This window comes from Aulostomus chinensis, chromosome 10 (genome assembly GCF_037954235.1).
Source record: "Aulostomus chinensis isolate RoL2024-O1b breed Wild chromosome 10, RoL_Achi_v1.0, whole genome shotgun sequence".
NCBI classification, from domain to species: Eukaryota; Metazoa; Chordata; class Actinopteri; order Syngnathiformes; family Aulostomidae; genus Aulostomus; species Aulostomus chinensis.
In genome coordinates, this window is record NC_141329.1 from 19,370,932 (window position 1) to 19,390,225 (window position 19,294).

Here is a 19,294-nt window from a genome sequence, read left to right on the forward strand (position 1 = left end):
TGGAACTTTTTTAAAAGATTTATGGTTTCCACAATATGAGGCCTTCTCTATTTCATAGTCATTATCTGTTGGATAAATACCATCAGACCATAGAGTCGTTCCTGCTGTGTCTCACTCCTCCTCATTCCTGCTCCCTCTGGCTCAGAGACCCTGAGCCCAGCAGACACTGAGGATCATCTCATCCAGAGCAGTTCCTGATGAAACACAGGTAAAGCAGCAAGTACGAGTCACTGATGTGCTCAGAAATGATACTCATCACTGACTCAGAATCAGAGGATGTGCCAGTTTGGGGTTTTGTCCAACATTTGTGTTATGATTTTACAACACAAATGTACTGAAATATTTGTAACAAAATCAAACTGATTGAACTAGCACTGAAGGTGTTATGTTTCCCAATGAAAGCAAGGTGTGGAATGTTATTAAGTGTTAGGGGTTCTTTATTTTACATTAAAATCTTTACTCAACTCCTGACATTAGATAGATTTGAAATATTAATCTCCTTTTATCCACCCTCTTCAGCATTGCTCACATCAAAATAATAAAAAAAGATGTTAAATAATATATGAAGTAAAAAAAAAAAAAAAAATTTAACATTTAACAGTATCATAAATAAAATAGAACCCCGACAAGAAAAAAGACTTAGAGGGATAGAAACTTCACAATCTTAACAAACTCTCTGTTGACTGACTTTGAGATTTTTTTCACCAAACAGGAATAAAGTAAAGTGGAAAGTCGAAGTGGCCTCATCTAATTTTCTCATCGAGATCATCACTGCCTCCTATAAGGCCACACCATACGCATCATAATGTGATGACATAGTAAAAAAAAAAAAAAGAAGAAGATAGAAATAACAATAAAAGCAAACATTTTTCGGACAGTTTCACTGGTGAATGTAGTTAGCGTCTATGGAGCCCAATTAGCTTTGAGCTAAATGTACGTGACTGGCTCTTTGCGCATTCTGGAGCCACAAAGATGTGAAAAAAAACATCTTTGTGACTAAAGGACACCTATTTGTGAGAACTGGAAAGGTTAAATACATGTCATGGGGTGGGGGATCACTTTAAAACCCCCATGACTGCAGTCCAATTCTGCACTCTTGCAACTACAGGCTGACAGAAACAGAAACTCTTCCAGAAGAGCAGAAATGTCCCTCCGGGTTTTGGTATCAATGATCCGTTCTGCTCTGTGATTGTGAAAGCCTAAAAGCCAAAGACAGTTACTTATGGGGGAGAGAGAGAGAGAGAGAGAGAGAGAGAGAGAGAGAGAGAGAGAGAGAGAGAGAGAGAGAGAGAGAGAGAGAGAGAGAGAGAGAGAGAGAGAGAGAGAGAGAGAGAGAGAGAGAGAGAGAGAGAGAGAGAGAGAGAGAGAGAGAGAGAGAGATGGCCGGGCATGATTTATTTTCACAATCGCATCTGTCCTGTAACCTCTGTGAACTGCTGGATCTGGAACTGCTCAAACATACTGACACGAGTGAAGAACCCCCCCCCCCCCCCCCCCCTGCCTCTTTGGGGACCTGTAACAGAGGAGACATGTCTAATAAGAGAGTGTTGGCCTCAGTCAGCAGAAACTCCTGCATCACTTCATGAAACGTTTGGGATGCTGTTTTTTTTTTGTTTTTGTTTTTTTTCATAAAACATCGTTCAATGACATTCAAGCGTCATTCACATACTTCTGTGTCCAGACTGTTTCCTGTAAACGGCCTCATACTGAATTAAAATGCAGATCAAGAAAGAAACATCCCTTTTTAGCATTGCCGCACAGAGTGGATCTTCTTGCAGTCTTCTTTGTTCTCAGATGAGCGTCTTTCCTTTATACACAAGGTCAACCTGTTCCACCCAGACAATAGAAGCTGAAAACATGCTTGCTATATAAAGGTTTAGCATCCAATTGGAAGATATTTTGCATAAGGACATGCCAAACAAGCTTCAAGGAGATGAATGCAGGACATATAAAAGATCTATATGTGAAAGCATAAAGCGTGAATATAATTTTGCATAGAGTAACTAGATATGCAAAATTCCCTGTTGTGCATGAATTGGATTATGGGCTCTGGCTGTTCTGGCCGTCCGAAAGCATTATTGCTGATAGACGTCAGTGGTTTCAACAGCTGTGGATGCATCAGCTCATTATGTGGCACAACATTGTTATCTGCCCCCGAGGAGATGTCTCATTTGACAATGTACAGTGTTAATTCTGTGTTGGGGCACTCAGACCGAGGTGTAAATTTAAATGATCCACATCGCTATCAAGTTACTCCTAATGTTTTTTTTTCTTTTTTTATTAACGTGTTTGCCATCTTGTTTCATTTTTACATTACCATAGCCTCTCTATCCATATATATATATATATATATATATACATATATATATATATATACATATATATATATACATATATATATACATATATATATATATATATATATACATATATATAAAAGAACATTTTAAAAAATCAGCAAAATGAGAGTAGCTGCATAAACTCAGCACAGTAAAGATGAAACGCTGGAGGATGTGGGTGTGTAAACGCAGCTGTTTTGCTCTATAACGTGCCGGGGATATGAGGAGACGATGATTTGAGCTTACAACGTCTCTAAGGTCATTCAGTTTGACCTCTCAGTGGGGTGGAGTATTTTAACATAATCATCAGCCATATGTTTTAAGCTAATAGTGCATCAGATTCAAGGATGCTGCGTTTTAAGTCCTCATTAGTGAGAGGCACATAAAAAGGAGGTTCTATGTTTTTGTTTCCTCTTTAAATCAAATGTAATACACACTCCCCCTAAATGTATTACCCCATTACCTGGACCCTAAAGCTATATATATTTACTATACCAGGGTGTTTATAGATATAGATTACATTGTTACATTGTTTCAGACTGTTGAATGTGTTGTGTGTTTTCCACAAGTTTTCCATTTAGTACCAAAAAAGACCATATTGCGATTTAAAACTTAATGTTAAAGCCACTGTGAATTCCCCTCATATTTGCACCTTTTGTTGCTTTAATATAACCAATCCTCTTCAATACTACAGATGAATAAGGTATTCAGTAAAAGTAACGATAGTCATGATCATGTGGGTCCTGTCTCTAGAAGCTGATAATGATGGTGTAATCAGAAATGATGCAAGTCTGCAAAGGAAACTGAAGGATGTAAATCCTGAAGGTGTCACTTGCACCTTATGTATAAACCTCTCTTGCTTTCCTTGTTGAGCCGTGAAGTAAACACGCATACACACACTCTGGATTTTCACTTGTTGCATAGTTTAATATAAATAAACAATTATTGATGGATCAATCTGCTGGAAACTTTGGGCAGCAGTCAGCAGGTGTGTATTGAGTCTGTTTTCCGATCTCAGTCTCAGACTGAGTGATTACTATCGATCGTCACTCTGCCCGTCCCGGAGTTTTGGAGCTGTTTTCACGACTGAAACCAGCCTGATAAGTCGTGGACCTCAGTAGTCCTGTCTCTGATCCTCTTCACTGCCCTGCAGGCGGTGCAGTAGTGCTCAGCCCAGAAGGCGGGCCTTTGGATGCAGTAGCTCCCCCTCCAGTCCAGGTGCCGCATCAGCTGAGCAGGGCTATGCCTCAGCATCAGCATGTACTGGGCCAGATCTCTGACTGTGGGGAAATCGTCCACATGGATGAAGGCCTCGGGGGGCAGAAAGCGCTCATAATTCCGTCTGGACGGACCCAGAACCACTGGAACGGCCCCGGCCAGCACAGCGTTCCACAGCTTCTCCGTGATGTAGTCGGTGTGCTGCGAGTTTTCCAGCGCCAGGTAGAACTGGTACCGTCCCAGCAGCCGCACCACGCTACTCCTGCCGTCGTCCTGTGGTACGTTGCGTCCCGCGCGCCCGTAAACGTCCACGGGGATGAACTTGCGGAGCTCAGAGTAGAAGGCCACGCGTGCCTGTGACTTTGACCAGTTGCTGACGACCCACGCGACGAGGCGGGGTCGGTGGAGGTGAGTGCGCGAGGGTACTTGGAGGGGCTGCGCATTGTGTCTCCGGACACCGTCGATCGCGGGAGGGACCAAGTAACCGTACGGCAGGAAGATGTCCGAGTCCATTCGGTAGCTCATTGTCAGGTTGAAAACTCCCTCGAGACGCCACAGACCGGGCGTATGCGAGGGGGACTCGTAGTTCATCCATATCCACTTTTGGGCGCTTGGCCGCGGTTCCGGTGGCAGGTCAGCGGCGCCGCTGGCGATCTCCCGGTGGTGGATGACGACAGCGTCCGCCTGAGGGTACGCGCGGTCGTCGTCGGTGAGCGTGCACCCGTCGATCTGAAAGAGCGTCAAACAGTCTGGAAGTTTTTGATGCCGACCAAAGGGATGCGTCCATATTAAGAGTGTAACGGCGTGATTTATCTCAGTGAATGAAGTCGGCGGTTCCAACGAGATGTTTAATTGGTGAAGCAGACTAACTCCCAGGAGGAGAGTACAACCGAGGGCCACCGCGCACACGGGGAAGCCTTTCCTCCACGGAATATATTCCAAACACCTACACCGAGCGGAGCGTCTGCGTACTCGGAAAGCTGTGATTAAGCGGCACAGCTCCCATCGACGCCCCTCACCCAGCAGCGCTGATGACATCCAGATCGCACCGTGTTCCTGTTCGTCACTACGGGACTGGTTAGATCGATTATAGGGAAATCAGGATCGAAAGTCTCACGTCTCATTCCTGGCTGACACACCCAAACAATAAAAAGTCAACGACAATGATTTACGTCAGGTTTTTTTTTTCTCGTTTGTTTTTTGATTCGTAACCGAGCTCAACTGGCCTCCATTACTGTTACCTGTCCTGCACGGTGCTAGTGTGGGATTTATCGCTGTTCTCTTCGTAAAGCAGAGAAAAAAAAGATACATTTGTAAGCTCAAACATTTGGACGTGGCAACGTAGGTTCATATTACCGGTGAATGGCGCCTTTGTGAGGGCTGGTCCGCCCCCCAGACACTCTCAGGCTGTGTAAACACTTTGGCTCAGGGTGTGATGACCTGTTTATTAAATAAGGTAATTTTTAAAAACAAAGGCCTATTTTTCATTTAGCTTGAAAATATACTGGATCTTAACATGAAAGTTCTGCTCTGTTGATTCATTTAGGTTTAATTAATGATAAAACAATAACTCATGGGGTAAATAATGAGAACTTTTTACACTTGTCAAGATAATCCAGTCCCTCTCCTAGTGCAGTTATTCACCACTAGGTGTCTCTCTACACTAACACAAAGCTGCTCTATGAGGCCTCTTGTGCAGCCTAGTGACATTGGGATTTATCTAAAAAAGAATATGCATGATTAATTTTGCCAGCGAATAAATATTCAAAACTTGACATTAGGTATGCAGCAGTGGAGCTTTGAAAAGGTTTGTCTTGAATGTTTTATGACACACTAACAAGATATCTTAATGAATTTCGAGTTCTAATTGGGTGATCTAACTTAAACAAACAGAGGAATAATCTAAAGAAATAGATACATTACTGCGAGTTAAAGTTGCTGTCTGGTCAAAACACGTGAAAAAATGATAAAACAGCTGTGTTGGAAATCCTGCCCAGTGTTGTGTCTGAGCTCTGGTGGGTAGGAAAAACACACTGTGTGACTGGGACAACATTATTCCTCCCCACAGACAGAATATGTCATGAAGCCTGAATGTAAGCGGAAAGAAATGGCAGACGAGGAGGAGTGGGAGGAGATGAGGCAAGAAGCATGTGTGTCTCCGCTGGGTCCTCCTCCTTCCTGTGACATCCATTCACTTTTCTTCACCGTTGAGGGAAAAAAAAAAACTGAAACTCTCTTTGTGTGTTTGTGTGTGTGTGAGAGAGAGAGAGAGAGAGAGAGAGAGAGAGACTACTTATCCCCATAAGAGGTTTTGTATTCTTTCTGCATTATTTATCCTCCCTTTCAGCTGAACAGTTCTATTTTCAGCCAATCATTTAATGTCCTGCCTGGGGTTATCCTGTGTTGAGAAGAAACACAGCAATCTCATAAGTTATGGATACATCATGAAGCTCAATATTATAAACACATGTATGCCGTCCCATAGAAACAGCAGAGGTGGTCAAGGACTGAACACGTCACGGAGAGCAGTAGTTCAGTCTTGTTTAGTTTTATTTTTTTAGTTTTTGTTTTTCTTTATGGTATTCATGTAAGAGCACACTAGGAAATATACAATCATTCAAATGCGCGCAACTACAGAGCCGTGGAGAAGCCACCGAAAGACAAAAGTTATGGTTATAGAAATATTTTTAAGCTCAGTACAATTATTTTGAAGCCAAAGATATAAGTTGATGATAGGAATTAGTTGTTTTTATGACAAAAGATACAAGTTATTCCCTCAATGTACACATTTTTTCCTGGATTTTCTCTCACATCTTCAAATACAATATATCTCTTGTATAGCTTACATATTAGTAAACTGTGGCACATGTTATATTGTTGGACTCAAAATAACTAAATTAAATATCTCCTGACTTGTTCCATCAATTTAGTAATTCTAAAAAATATAACAGTACCACAGTTTACTTCTATTTATGCTACACAATACAAGTTCCCTCAATTCATTTCTTTTTCACATTTTATCTTGTGTTCTCTTGATATCTTGTGGCCTTTAAATATTTCATTCCCTCAATATATTTAGTATGACAGTTCGGTATTTTTTAGGTCACATGATACGATTTTATCCTTCAGTTTATTTTGTTTTGTGTCGAGTATTTTATCTCGTCTCCTCGAATTAACAAAATTTTGGAAGCAAATTATATCTTGTGGCCACAAAATATCCAAAAAGCCCACATTTTTACTTCGCTCTCTCTCTCTCTCTCTCTCCCTCTCTCTATGGCTCCGTCGTATAGTTTGACATTTTTATATACTTCAATTCTTTGCAGCTTGAAAATAATTCTTAATCATCAAGCTTATTCAGTGTTAGTAGCAAACACTCTTTTCTGTCTTTTTCTGTTCAAACCTCACTGCTGCAAAGGGACACGTGCACACACATGCTTCTGAAGAACAGACATAATGGATCATCTGGTTGTTTTATATGAACCCTTGCAGCCATCTTAAGTATTATAAAACCTGCATAATTTACAGGCTTCACGGGTGGTTTGTGAATTGGCCTGGTCCACATTTACTGCTACCTTCCTGTATGTCAAAAGTAATATGATGGTGTGTCTGTGTGAATCATTCTAGCTCGGAGAAAAGTATTCTTTTTTGATGGGACCCCCAGGTCTTCACTCATCTTCCCTATTGATTTTCTCTTGCTTTTCTTTTTTGCACTCTCGGGGGACGGGATGTCTCAATTGGTCCCTGCCGGTGTGGAGAGTGTGAGCGATGGAGAAACAGATAGAAGATGAGGGAAAGAAAAAACAACAACGAATGGACACAACAAAGGTAGAGGCGGGAGGGGCTGCAAACTCCCTGATCACAGAGGCCCTTGCTGACCCCTGACCTTGATCATAACCTTAGAGGTTACCCCAGAGGTCAGGGGTTGTGTGAAAGTGCCACTGCGGCGATTCACTTCACTGCCGGGCGATGATGATCTTATGCAGCCTTCCCAGCCTGTCTGACATGATCAGTGTTGCTCTCTGCCTGAGGCTCCCAAGGGCCACACATCCATCTCCAACCCAGCCACACAAGGGCCGCTAAAAGCACCTTACAGGCAGAGTCAATGAACAGGAGGGAAAGGGAAAGAAACAGAGAGAAATGGGAAAGCTAAAGGACAGTAAGGCTGTTTTATTCAAAACCCCGTAGCTCTGTCGGGGTATGTCTAGTTGGATAATTGCAATGACACAAAGAATGTGTGTTAACTTCTCTGTGTTTGAACTTTAACCAAATACACATGAACTGATCAGGCTTTTTAGAGGCTTAATTTGTGGGCTGCAAAACGTTCAGACGGCTGTCTCTGTCGAGAAACATTTATGAAGGTTTAAAAAAAAAATCATCTCTCATTTCAACATAGAGTGTAACTGAAAAAAAGGAGAGAGAGACAAGTCCCTATCAAGTCAGTCAGAGAAGGAAGTATTCAAATCATGAAAGGAACACATCAACCTTTCAGGAAATAGACTTATTTGCCATCTTACTAACTGCCATTCCTTGCACTAAGCTAACTGGCAGCTGGTGTCAGGGGTCTCAACTACTGGCTGGCTGCTAGTTAGCTTAGGGCAATTAATGGTAGTGGGTGGGAAGTGTTAGCATACGTTTGTCAAATGCACTTTTCTCCAAAATGGCATTTGCTTGCATTAATATTACTGGGCTTGTGCATAACATTCATCATGAAATAACAGTTAATTATTCTTTTTAATTGTAACAACTTCTCTGCCTTGGCAAAGTGATTTGATGCAGTATCTTAAAAGTTAAAAAGTTAACAAAATATTGAAGTGAAGACTATAAAAGTGATTGTTAGTAATCATGGCCGATTTTGTAAGAGAGGATGAGAGGGATACTTCTGTATAAACCAAGATCCTGAAATTTATGTATTTGACAAAGGTATGCTAACACTTACCATTCACTACCATTCACTGTGCTAAGCTAACAGCAGTAACCGGAAGGGCAAATGGCAAATAAGCAAATAGTCCAGAACAGTTTGCATGCTCCTTCAATATATGTTCAATTAAGACAATTTAAAAATATCTCATTAGAAATAAAACTCCGACATGAAAAATACTACTTAGGTGACAGCACATTATGTATTCGTAGCAAAAAGTAGTTTAAGTATGATAGTAAAAGGGCTGGTTTGGTCCCTCTTTCTGATCCATGACATCAAGAGAATTTAAATACAGAACATATTACTGTTGTTACAGCTGAGGTGCATCTAGTTTGAGCTATTTTACTCACAGATTTATGTGCAGTGACACCAGATCAACCAAAGGGGTTGCGCAATGATAATGGGAGGCAAAAAGAGAAAATAAATCTATTCAGGTTTTAGATTTTTTTTCTCTCATCTTTAATTTTTGCTGACGTATTGCATCACTTGAACATAACTTGAAATAAAATCATGCGAGAAGCTCAAAAGGGAAAAAATTTGTGGAGCTGTTAACAACTCATAAACATTTTAAGTGTGACCCCAACTACATTTCACTTTTCGTAAGAAGTTAAAAAAAACTAACAAAAACAGGATGGAAACAACTGGTTTAATTTTCATCCATGTATTGTATTTGACAGGCTTGCTGTGTCATCCATCTTCGACTTCACTTGCAATTTAAGCTATCTAATAAATATCGCGGAATTATAAAGTAGCATAAAATGGAAATACTCCAAGCAAAGCACCAATATATCGTGGCAGACGTAAGAATTTGCAGCAGGATCATAATAATTTGTAGGTGGATTGATAACTCAGACTCGTACTTTCTCCGACTTACACTGAAGGCCCCCTACTGCTTCAACATAATCCAGAGCCAAGTGAAGCTTCAGACAAATCCTTATGGAGATAGAGTGTGTTTGAAAAAGGAGCCTGGTGGTGAAAAATTTGACTTGCAATGTTCACAGTTTGTAAGTGTTTCAAGTACAGTTTCCATTTAATTATTTCAGATAGATTTTACATCATAGTATACACAGAATACGTTTTTGTTTGAAAACATGAAAATACCGTGTTCAAATATTTTGGTATTCATTGCCAGAGCCTTATGTGAAGACTTAATTAGCACCAGAATCCAGCTTTATTGGCTAAGTGTGTGTACGCATTAAAGGATTCTGACTCTGAGTTTTGTTTTCCATCACTTTTCAAGTAATTAGACAGAACAGACTAGACAGGGACAACAGGCAACTCAAAGGTAAACACTAAAACTACTTTGTACAGATACATTTGTTAGTATTCGTGTAAAAAATTGAACAAATAAGTATGTGAGAAGAGGGCAACGGTGCAACAGTGGCGAGTGCAAAAATGAGAATGTGACATTGTTTTAAATAAAACTGCAAAAGTCTACGTGCATGCGATGTTCAGAGTGCAAAGCTATTGGAATAAACATATTTGGCAGTTAAGTATTTGGACTGTAGGTGCAGTGGTGTTATAGGGTTGTTGTATGAGGGACATTCCTCACTACAGAACAACTGAAGTCTTCATTAGTCAGGGCCCGTGGAAAGAATTATAATTATGATAATCAAAAGCAATCATGAAGGAATTCCATTATTAATAGAAAAGAGCAGGTTTTATGTTTCCCTGTAGAGACAAGTTAGTTCCATGTATATCATTGTTTTGTGAAATGATTTCTAAGGGTTAAGTTTTTTTTAAGAGAAATCTTTAATCACTTCTTCTGTATGGATCATGAGTTCAAAAAAGGTTTTTTTTTTCCTAACCCAATGTTATTTTTCAAGAATCCTTGTTCGAAGCGGAATGCAATTCATAACTTTGTTCTTTACTTAGACTGATGAAAGCTTTTACTTTCTTCGTAACAGTTATATCACTGCTTTACAGATCTATTATATTATTTTCTTTCTTTGTGTGATACAAAACACACACTGCAAAGCTACTAAGCCAGTGTGGATTATCTCAGACCTGTATTTCTGGTTTGGCTTAATGATAGGTAGCATCACAAGTCATGTCGGCCAAGCCTAGGAAATACTGATCAAGATGGCAGGGAGGGAAAGAACTGAGAGGATTACTGGCAAGATTAATCAGTTCATACACATCATTTTGTCTGCAACTACAGCATAAAAAATGTATTTTGACAGATTATTTATCGCACATGGAGAAGATCAAACGCTAATACATACTGTTTTAAAAAGATAGTCTTGATAATCGACATCAACACTTGGCAGTAATCTTAGTAATTCGACAATAATTTCATTGTTGATAGTGTTCATGGTTTGCAGCCACTCTTTTTTATGCACTCTTGTGTTTCCTGAGTGCTAGTCGGTATATATATAAAAGCATATCACTGAGTATGATTGTCCAACCTTTATTTCACCATATTATGTCTTCAAATGAAGTGTAAAATAAGGCAAAGCTATTTCAGCTGACTATCAGTTATCAGGGCAAAGAGCACCATTCATACTGAGGGAGTCATAAACAGCTTCAAATCAAATCAAGTAATGACCTGAAAGTTGAGCTAATCCAAAGCACAAAAATGCCCACCTTTGTATGCTCACAAATGCAGTGAAAGAGGCATTATCTATGGCAAATTTTCATGCTGTTTTGAATGACTGAAAGTGAGGTGCCAAGGCTATGAAAAAAATCAGAAGGATAAAGCTTTACACCACGTTTTTGTTTGAGCCCATGCTGTTAGAAAAGGCTGTGGGCTCTAAGCATTCAATTACAAAAACAAAACAAAAATAAATGCAGACGTGAATTTTCCACACAGCCAGACCTCACAACACCCTTGACGCACCAACAAGTTAAACTTGCTCCCGCAAATTGCTTGAAATGAAAACAATATGCACGGCAGATGTGTTAGCCTGATAAAGCTGCATAGCTATAGGCTCTGGTTTGCAGGAGGCGGTTGAGGCGTGGTGTGCTTTAAGGTACACAAGGCGGTGCATCTTGACACAGGAATTTAGGGCACTTCATGCTTACAGTGTAATTAGAAATTCTTTGCATTTCCCTGTGAGGCACATCCCCATGCTGAGAGGGTCAGAGGACGTGGTCAGTAGCAGTGACACCTCAGGAGCAGCCTGAGTTCACTGTGTTCCTCAAGGTCATTTCAGAAAAGGATATATATTATATATGAACATTGGCACCCTAATCACTGGGCTACCCAGCTGCAGTGATAGATTTATTCGATTAACTAATCTTTCTAAACGTTTGTTTTGCAAATTTTTAGCCCAATGAGCACACGGGGTTACTGTTTTAATCAAATTATTGAAAATTGAGAATAAATATTAAATTTAAAGTACCTGGTGCTTGGTATTCAACCATCTAAGTCTTCTTTGTTGCAACATGTACATGTAGTTTAATACTTTTCTTTGAAAAGGAAAACAAGTACACAAAATAACACAAATTGTTGGTGCGTTTCAGTGCTGATTGAACAGTAATTACATGCTTTTTGTCAATCATTCAGACATTTTTAATATGAGTCTAAAAGCCTGAATTAATTACATTTGAATTTATCAAAGAAACCAGTTCACCATAACAAACCTGTCACTGTTGTCATTTACAATAAAAACAGTGTAGTCAGAAATAGGTTGAACAAATTGCATTGTTTTTTTATTTAATGAAAATTCATAACGCAAAATAATTGTGTTCAAGTTATTCATGAATATATAACTAAACTACTAATTAACAACTAAATAAACTAGAATATATATATATATATATATATATATATATATATATATGTGAACTCTTCCTAACAAATTATTTCAGAGCAATAACATTAAAAAGTGTCCAAAAATATCTTATTTTACAGTCAGTACCAGACCGTAGTTAGAATGCTCCCAGGTGGGATTTCTCCCCCTTTTAGATATGGCTTCCAAATAGCCATTTAGCTCTATTTTTGAATGATATTTTCTCGCCACAATACATAAGCTAAACATGGACTGGCGTTCACAATTTGGCATACATATATATATATATATATATATATAGTGCTCACAAAATTAACAGCAATTTAATGCCATTTCGGTTATTTACCTGTAATTTCTGTATGTTGATAAAATGCTATTTAAGCAATTATAATGGCGTTATTAAGGTAACACTCCTATAAACTAACTCCGTTCCGTACTCCTACTGATAGCAGAGAAAGCTGGGGGCGTGATCCGGTCCTGGTGTTCCGTCCGCCCGCTCCTCTCCACTGAACTCCAACCCCCGCGCTCTCTATCAGCATCTCATTCCTGTCTCAATATGTCTCAAGATGGCGGCCAATGCAGGATCGATGTTTCAATATTGGAAGCGCTTTGACTTACAACAACTACAGGTCAGTTTAACCTCTGCTGGAATCGCCTACCGTCTATTCGCCTCGGCTGTCGCGTCTCTCTCGGTGGTTGTGTTTTGTGTTTTTTCGGCGACCGTCTCCGTAGGTGTTTCGGAAGAGAATTCAAGACCTCTTCCTCACATTGATGAAAGTGGCTCTCTCGCTGATCAGAAATTGATCCTCTTTGTTCAATTCAACATCGATCGGACACTGCAACTGGGCAAGCCGGGGCGACGCCGTGGGGATGCGCCGAAATAAAAACAAAACGGCAAGGCTTTAGCGGGAAGCGTTTGGCTAGCTACCTTTTATGTGTGTTCTTCAACTTTTACTAGAGCGAGTAGCCGTAGTTAGCCCGACGCTTTAGCCGCTGCAAGGTTGGATAATTTGGGGGAAAAATAAGTGCGACTCATTATACGGCGGCGCTGTGGTGACACCAACCGTAGAGACGGGCAGCACAGACACACAACAGCGCTTTGCGTGTTGTGTTTTTTCTGCTTTTAACTGTCAATTTGGTAAGTTTAGTTGAACGAGAATGAAAACATTAGCAACCTTAAAGGCTAGCGGTTGTGAAGCAGTTTATATTGAAGTCGTCTCCATGATTATGGTTGATCAACTCGGTCGTTTTTTTTTTTGGTTTCCCCCTGACGGCAATTATACACAGTGAGGGTTTTTTTTTTTTTTTTTTTTTTTTTTAACAGACATTGCCACGTCTGTGGAAGTGGATGGGACGGGACAGTTTTGTTGACGCAGTGCAATTGAATAAATATCAGTCGATATGTTAAAGATCATGACCTTGTTAATTATGATGAAGTCTAGAAATGTACCAGTCTCACGCACGCCACTAATCTCGACATGCACGTAGGAGATTCACGGCACAGTAAAGGACATTTAGGAAATATTGGGCCTATTCTCTGTCTCTGTGTGTGTGAATATTGCCTGTGTATATTAGAGCGTGTTTGACCTATCACAAGACATGTAGACAATGGCACTGTTGTGTTTTCGCATGGCATTTAACGTGAACGTGCATTGCTGAATTTCAAATCCCAGTTTATGAATATTAGTAGCCCAGTTGCCTTAGTCATTAACATATCATTATGTAGGCTAGCCCAATTGTTCATACATTATTTTCTAAACCGCACAGGCTTGGGGTTTAAACTTTTATTTAGGTCATGATGCCCCTATGACTGAGTAGACAAAAGGACAGTGAACAAGTCTTCCCAGCGGGCTTTGTGTTGCACTTATGCCACATCATCAAGGCTTCACTTCTCCTATTTATTTGATCTTGTTTGGGCCTAGTACCCCTGCCCCCTTGTTCATATATTATGTAAAAAAAAAAAAAAAATTTAAAAATTAGCGACTCCTTTCTCTTTTCCTTCCTCACTATCTGTGTCCCACCCCCTTCCTGCCCCCCCTCACAATCTCTCACTCTCTCTCTCTCTCTCTCTTTCTCTTTCAATCCCTCCTCCCCTCCTTTTCATTTCTTCCCCGTCCCTCTTCTTTGGCCCTTCACCCGGCTTTCACCCATTTCTCCCTGTTTGAACTGGTGTGTGTGAATTTTGTCTGAGATCAGTCTTTTTCATAGATTGACTGCCAGCATGGACAGTGAAGGCACTGCCAGCAGCCAGGACATGAAAAATGCATCGCATAAGTTTGTGATAAGGCCCTGGGTAATTATGGCAAAGGCCCCTATCACAAGCGATTAGTCAGGACAGTGAATCTGAGCGTGTGCAAAAAGGCTGGCGGTTGGCAGGCCTGTCTGCAGGATAGGAATCAGTCGGAGCTGGTGTGTGTGTGTGTGTGTGTGTGTGTGTGTGTGTGTGTGTGTGTGTGTGTGCAGAACTGCTCAGAACATTCACTGTCTATTATTGATGACATCTTATTTACTCTCACTCCCACTGAGAGGCTCCTAGAGGAAAGCCTTCAGAGAAGAACCTTTTTTTTTCTCTTATCATTTTTTCTGATAATGCAGGGTTAGTATGATATGATCATGGTCTACGGATGGCCCTGTCAGCCAATCGCATTTTCTTCATTCCTTGTGATCGAATGGACATTTTGCTCTTAGATTTACGATCTGTTTTGTCTGTGTGTGAGACACCAGCAAAAGAGATGTTTGGTGTGTTTCTTTTGATGATGAAAATCCAACCCAACCTAGAAGTCAGTAGCTTTAAGCCATCACAGTCTATTCCTCAGGCTCCAACTGCTGATGTTCATTAAAATCTTATTTGATCAGTGTGTCCCATTCCTCGTGTGAGAAACTAGCTAGGTGGTTGTTACAGGACAGAGAGTGCTTTGAAACGGCATAGCAAGCTGTTAACTTGTCTTCTTTGCATGCACCCCCCCCCCCCACCACCACCACCACTGCCGGTGCCACCACTTCAAACACAAATGGGTGCAACAGTGATGCTTTTAGCAAGGTCTCATACACTTGCAAAATGGATCAGTGATTCAGAGATGATGGCAGGGTGACAGTGAATTACAGATGGAGAAGGTTTTAACGTCTGTAATCCCTGTCCATCCATTACAGAGTTGAGTTTCTTTAGAGGGGATCATCACTCTTCTTTCCTGTTGTTGTTTTTTCTTTTCTTTTTTTCCCTCTCATCCAGTCAAGCAGTTTGCTGGAACACTGTGTTTCTACTTGAGAGCAAAGAGTGATTGCGCTTCATTACTAGCAAGCCCTAATAAGATATGAGTATACTTTATAATTTTCATGTGACTTTGGAAAATTAGGAACATACCTCTCTGTTATACAGCATTCCTAATTTAGGGCTAATAGCCTATATCTCACCTCATAACATTTCTTGGAACAAAGCACCCTGGGGCCATTTTGAAAAATAGTTCACGATGTTAGCGGACAGCTAAGTAAGCTATGATGAAAAGTGAGTCCACTCTTTTTTACCAGCCGTAATGGGTAAATTTAGGAAAAGGGTTTTGTAAGCGGATCTCAGAGCTGTGGTCAGTGGCAACCTGAGTGGTTAAATCTCTCAGCGACTGGCCCGCTGTTGTCTGCAGGAGTTTTAGTGTTAATTTATGAGCTGGTTGTCTGAACTCAGTGGTGGGATATTTTTACCCCTCTGTTGCTGCACAGGCTGGGGGGAGCATAAAGGAAGGGGCATCACGTCATGCTTTTACTGAAGCCAACCGGTTCTCTGCCCAGTGACAAAACCTGGCATTGGGACTGAGGTTTTACTGTGTGTTGGTGGGTGTTGAGCGACTAAGCATGAGTCAGAGAGAGATGAGTGCATGTCAGGTCTTTGGTCTGCCCTCAGTCTACTTTGGTGGAGGCTACATCATCCTACTTTCTAAGAGGTTATAGTGGATCCCTGTGCTCTGTATGATTGAGAGGAAACTGTAGCAGTCAAGGAAAAATCCTCTCCTCATATACTTTTATCAGCAACTTCTTCTCAGCGGAGGCCCAACTTCTCAGTTTACCTCACGCTCGGGTTCCATTTCTAAACTCGCCCTCTGCTTTGGGGAGTGTCAACTGTACTTAGTTTATCCAATTTACCAGAAAAAATATATTATACCATGAAAGAGTCATAATCTGGTCATTCTGTTAAACACTTTTTACCTTGATGTGGTAAAATAAATTTTGCTCAATGTCGTGTGATGTTTGAATAAAAGATAAAAAGTACTTAACAGTAGTCTATAAATAGAGGTACCCAAACAGATGGAATCAGCAGCTCTTACTGCAGGCTCTATCCAAAGGTGTGTGGAAAAACAGATATTTCTCCTTATGAAATTTTAAGGTGTCTCTGCTCATGATAAAAATGTGTCATTGTAGATTTACGACAATATATAATATGAAAATCAAACAGAAACAAAGAATAGAAACCCAACATGGGTGATAGTGTACCCTTGATTATTGCAATACAATTTATAGAGAAAAATGAACAATTTCAAGATAAGTGTAGCAGTTAAAAGATTGTTGTTGTGGTCTTTAATGTGATGTCGCAACATACTCTTATTGTGACACAGGAAGTAGCGTGAGCTGTGTACAGACAAAGAAGCTAAGCTAACAGGCTAGTAGTCTTTAGGTTTAGTCAATTAGATCCAGAGGGCCTTGATTTGTGACAAATTGATCAGTGAATCCTAAAATTTTAGTTCATAAAATGTATGATTTGTGTTACTTTTTATCAAAAATAATCAGTTAAATTTATCAGCTGTCACTTGCTAACCAGTTTTAAATAAGTCTCATTACACGTCCTCAGTGGAAGTCTGCACATTACTGAGAATGTATTTTAGTAATATCAACAATTTTTGACAGAAATGAATATGCATTTATTACCATTACCAGGGTTGATCTGATTTTAATCATTTATAAGTGGTGGTGGCAAGCGCATCAGGGCTTGATATGTATACCTGGAGCTATATCAGCTGTTATAGGCCAGTCACTGAAATATTGTATTGGCGTATGTGTTTTCCGATACCCGGCGATTATTTAAAAAAAAAAACTTGTCTTTTTTTTCCCCCCAGCACATAAAATGTTGGAAACAATGCCTCTGGTTATTTCAAAATGGTGTATTGTAATGTGGCCAGCAGGGCACGCTTAGACACCTCTGCCTTGCTTATTTTACGATTTCATTTTTGTCTTTATTTGAATTGTAACGTATGGCCATGAAAAATATTTTCGAATAAAATAAGTCTTGTTTAAGAAATTTGCCGTCTTCCTTTTATATAATCATATCAGAACAAAATTGACTTAGTATTGACATACAATGAACATAGAAAAGATCTATTTTCAGTTCAGCACAAAAAAACACTACTGCTGTGCCTATTTCACATATTTTTCTACTCTAAAATCCTTATTGGGCTCCAAAATCCTAAATTCAGCCTGGCCCTAAGATAACATAGTTGCGTTTAACTGTAGCTTTTAGCTTACAGCAAGCTATGATAACAGACATTGCCAGGATGAATGGTGCGTTTGCAGATTTAATTAAACAGCTACCATTGGGCCTCATTCACAAAATACTCTGGTGCACAAATTTATTCTTACACTCGAGGACTTATTTAGCCCTCACTTTAGTCTTCCAGGAAATACGCTCATCATTTAGTTTGCAAGAACCAATTTATGTGTAAAAGCATTTCATGAATCAGGCCCATTGTCCATCATTCCCTCATCAAACTCAAATGTTTGGAAAAAGTTTACTTGTCACAAAATTTGTTTGACTTGTTTTTGAAGGCATGGTCATACCGTAATTGTTGTCTGTCACATTTGCTGACCTGTCATTGTTTGATATCTGAACAGGTCGACATGTCTGTCGACGAGATGCTTTGCCAAGTTGGACATGTTGAATCCCTTGGTCTGCGTAGGTTTAAAACGTCTTTTACAGACGGTCTTTGTGGTGTCCGTGGGCATTTCACTTTGTGCTTCTGCTTCACTGGCAAACCATGAATGGTCAGTAACTGCCTCTCCCATGAAAGCTGCAGCAGGAGAGTGGAAGCAGCGCAAACACACAATGCCACACTGTCACGCAACTTGGGAAATAAGGCTCCTATTACAGGTGATCATCACATCAATGATTGGGCTTTAAGTTATCTCTTAGCTTTTTTTGCATTGTGAAATGATCAGTCAAGGGAGAAGTGTGATACATCCAGTAGTGGTTTTTTTTTCTCCATCTATACGTAGTTGTATGGCATTTTTCCTTGGCAAACAAAAGAAATTGTTAATTGTTTATCAAAAGAGTTGCTGATTAATTTTGACTGGTCAATTGTTGGCCCACAAAATGTAACAATCTGAGTGTAGATAGCAAAGTCCATCCGCTACATGGTTAGAGCTCCTGGCTTTTACTCAGGATACCTGGGTTCAAATCCGGGGTTTAACTTAGGGAGGTGCATTTAAAGGAATTCCTTGATCATTCATTGGGAAAATTAGCGACCAATTATTGGTCGGTGGCTAGCGCAGCATTCTCAGCTGTGGCAAACCTTTCTAATACCTCCTGCCTTTATTCCCCTGAATAAAGGCAGTTTCAACACATCTGGTGACGGTTTGTCATGACGCACCGACATAATGAAACTACACTATACAACGCAGAATCCCTTTGATCAATGAAATTTCAAATAATCAACAAAATGTTTATCAGTAAATCACTGATCATCGATTGGTCGTGCACTTCCTAACCGGCAACTGTTAATTTATTAATTTTTAGGGCCTGAGCCAGAAGGTACTTCAGGCGAAGACCCTATTATGTTTTGTTAATGTTTTGCTTATTGACCTGCTTTCTAGTTTTCTTTAGTTAATTTTTGGTTTTTCTCTCACTAGTGGATTACATTTATGAAACAAAATACAATGACCAACAAGAAGGACAAAGATAGATTCTGTGGTGGTTTGGGTTTGTCACTACCCTAAATCTATGAGATCCATATTGTGAACAGTTCACCAACTGCCATTAAACTACAAACAAACTTCTCAACCCCTGGGACAGATCTGTTCTTCCATTTCCTCTATTCAAACTCAGAAGA

General features: G+C 40.0%; 2 protein-coding genes across 4 annotated transcripts in view; one reads left to right on the forward strand and one right to left on the reverse strand.

Annotated features, from left to right (window-relative positions):
* Nucleotides 1-3,268: 3,268 nt before the first annotated feature.
* LOC147254760 (alpha-(1,3)-fucosyltransferase 4-like) lies at nucleotides 3,269-4,834 on the reverse strand. The gene has a single exon (XM_086215196.1). The coding sequence runs from the start codon at nucleotides 4,593-4,595 to the stop codon at nucleotides 3,420-3,422; it is 1,176 nt and encodes a 391-aa protein (XP_086071322.1). The 5' UTR covers nucleotides 4,596-4,834; the 3' UTR covers nucleotides 3,269-3,419.
* Nucleotides 4,835-12,715: 7,881 nt separating this feature from the next.
* The window catches only part of cux1a (cut-like homeobox 1a), a 61,179-nt gene continuing 54,600 nt past the window's right edge, over nucleotides 12,716-19,294 (forward strand). For all 3 annotated transcript variants that reach the window (XM_086216308.1, XM_086216309.1, XM_086216310.1), the window contains exon 1: nucleotides 12,716-12,838. In XM_086216308.1, the coding sequence (XP_086072434.1) occupies nucleotides 12,776-12,838 (63 nt within the window). In that variant the 5' untranslated portion in view covers nucleotides 12,716-12,775. The remainder of the gene's footprint in view (nucleotides 12,839-19,294) is intronic.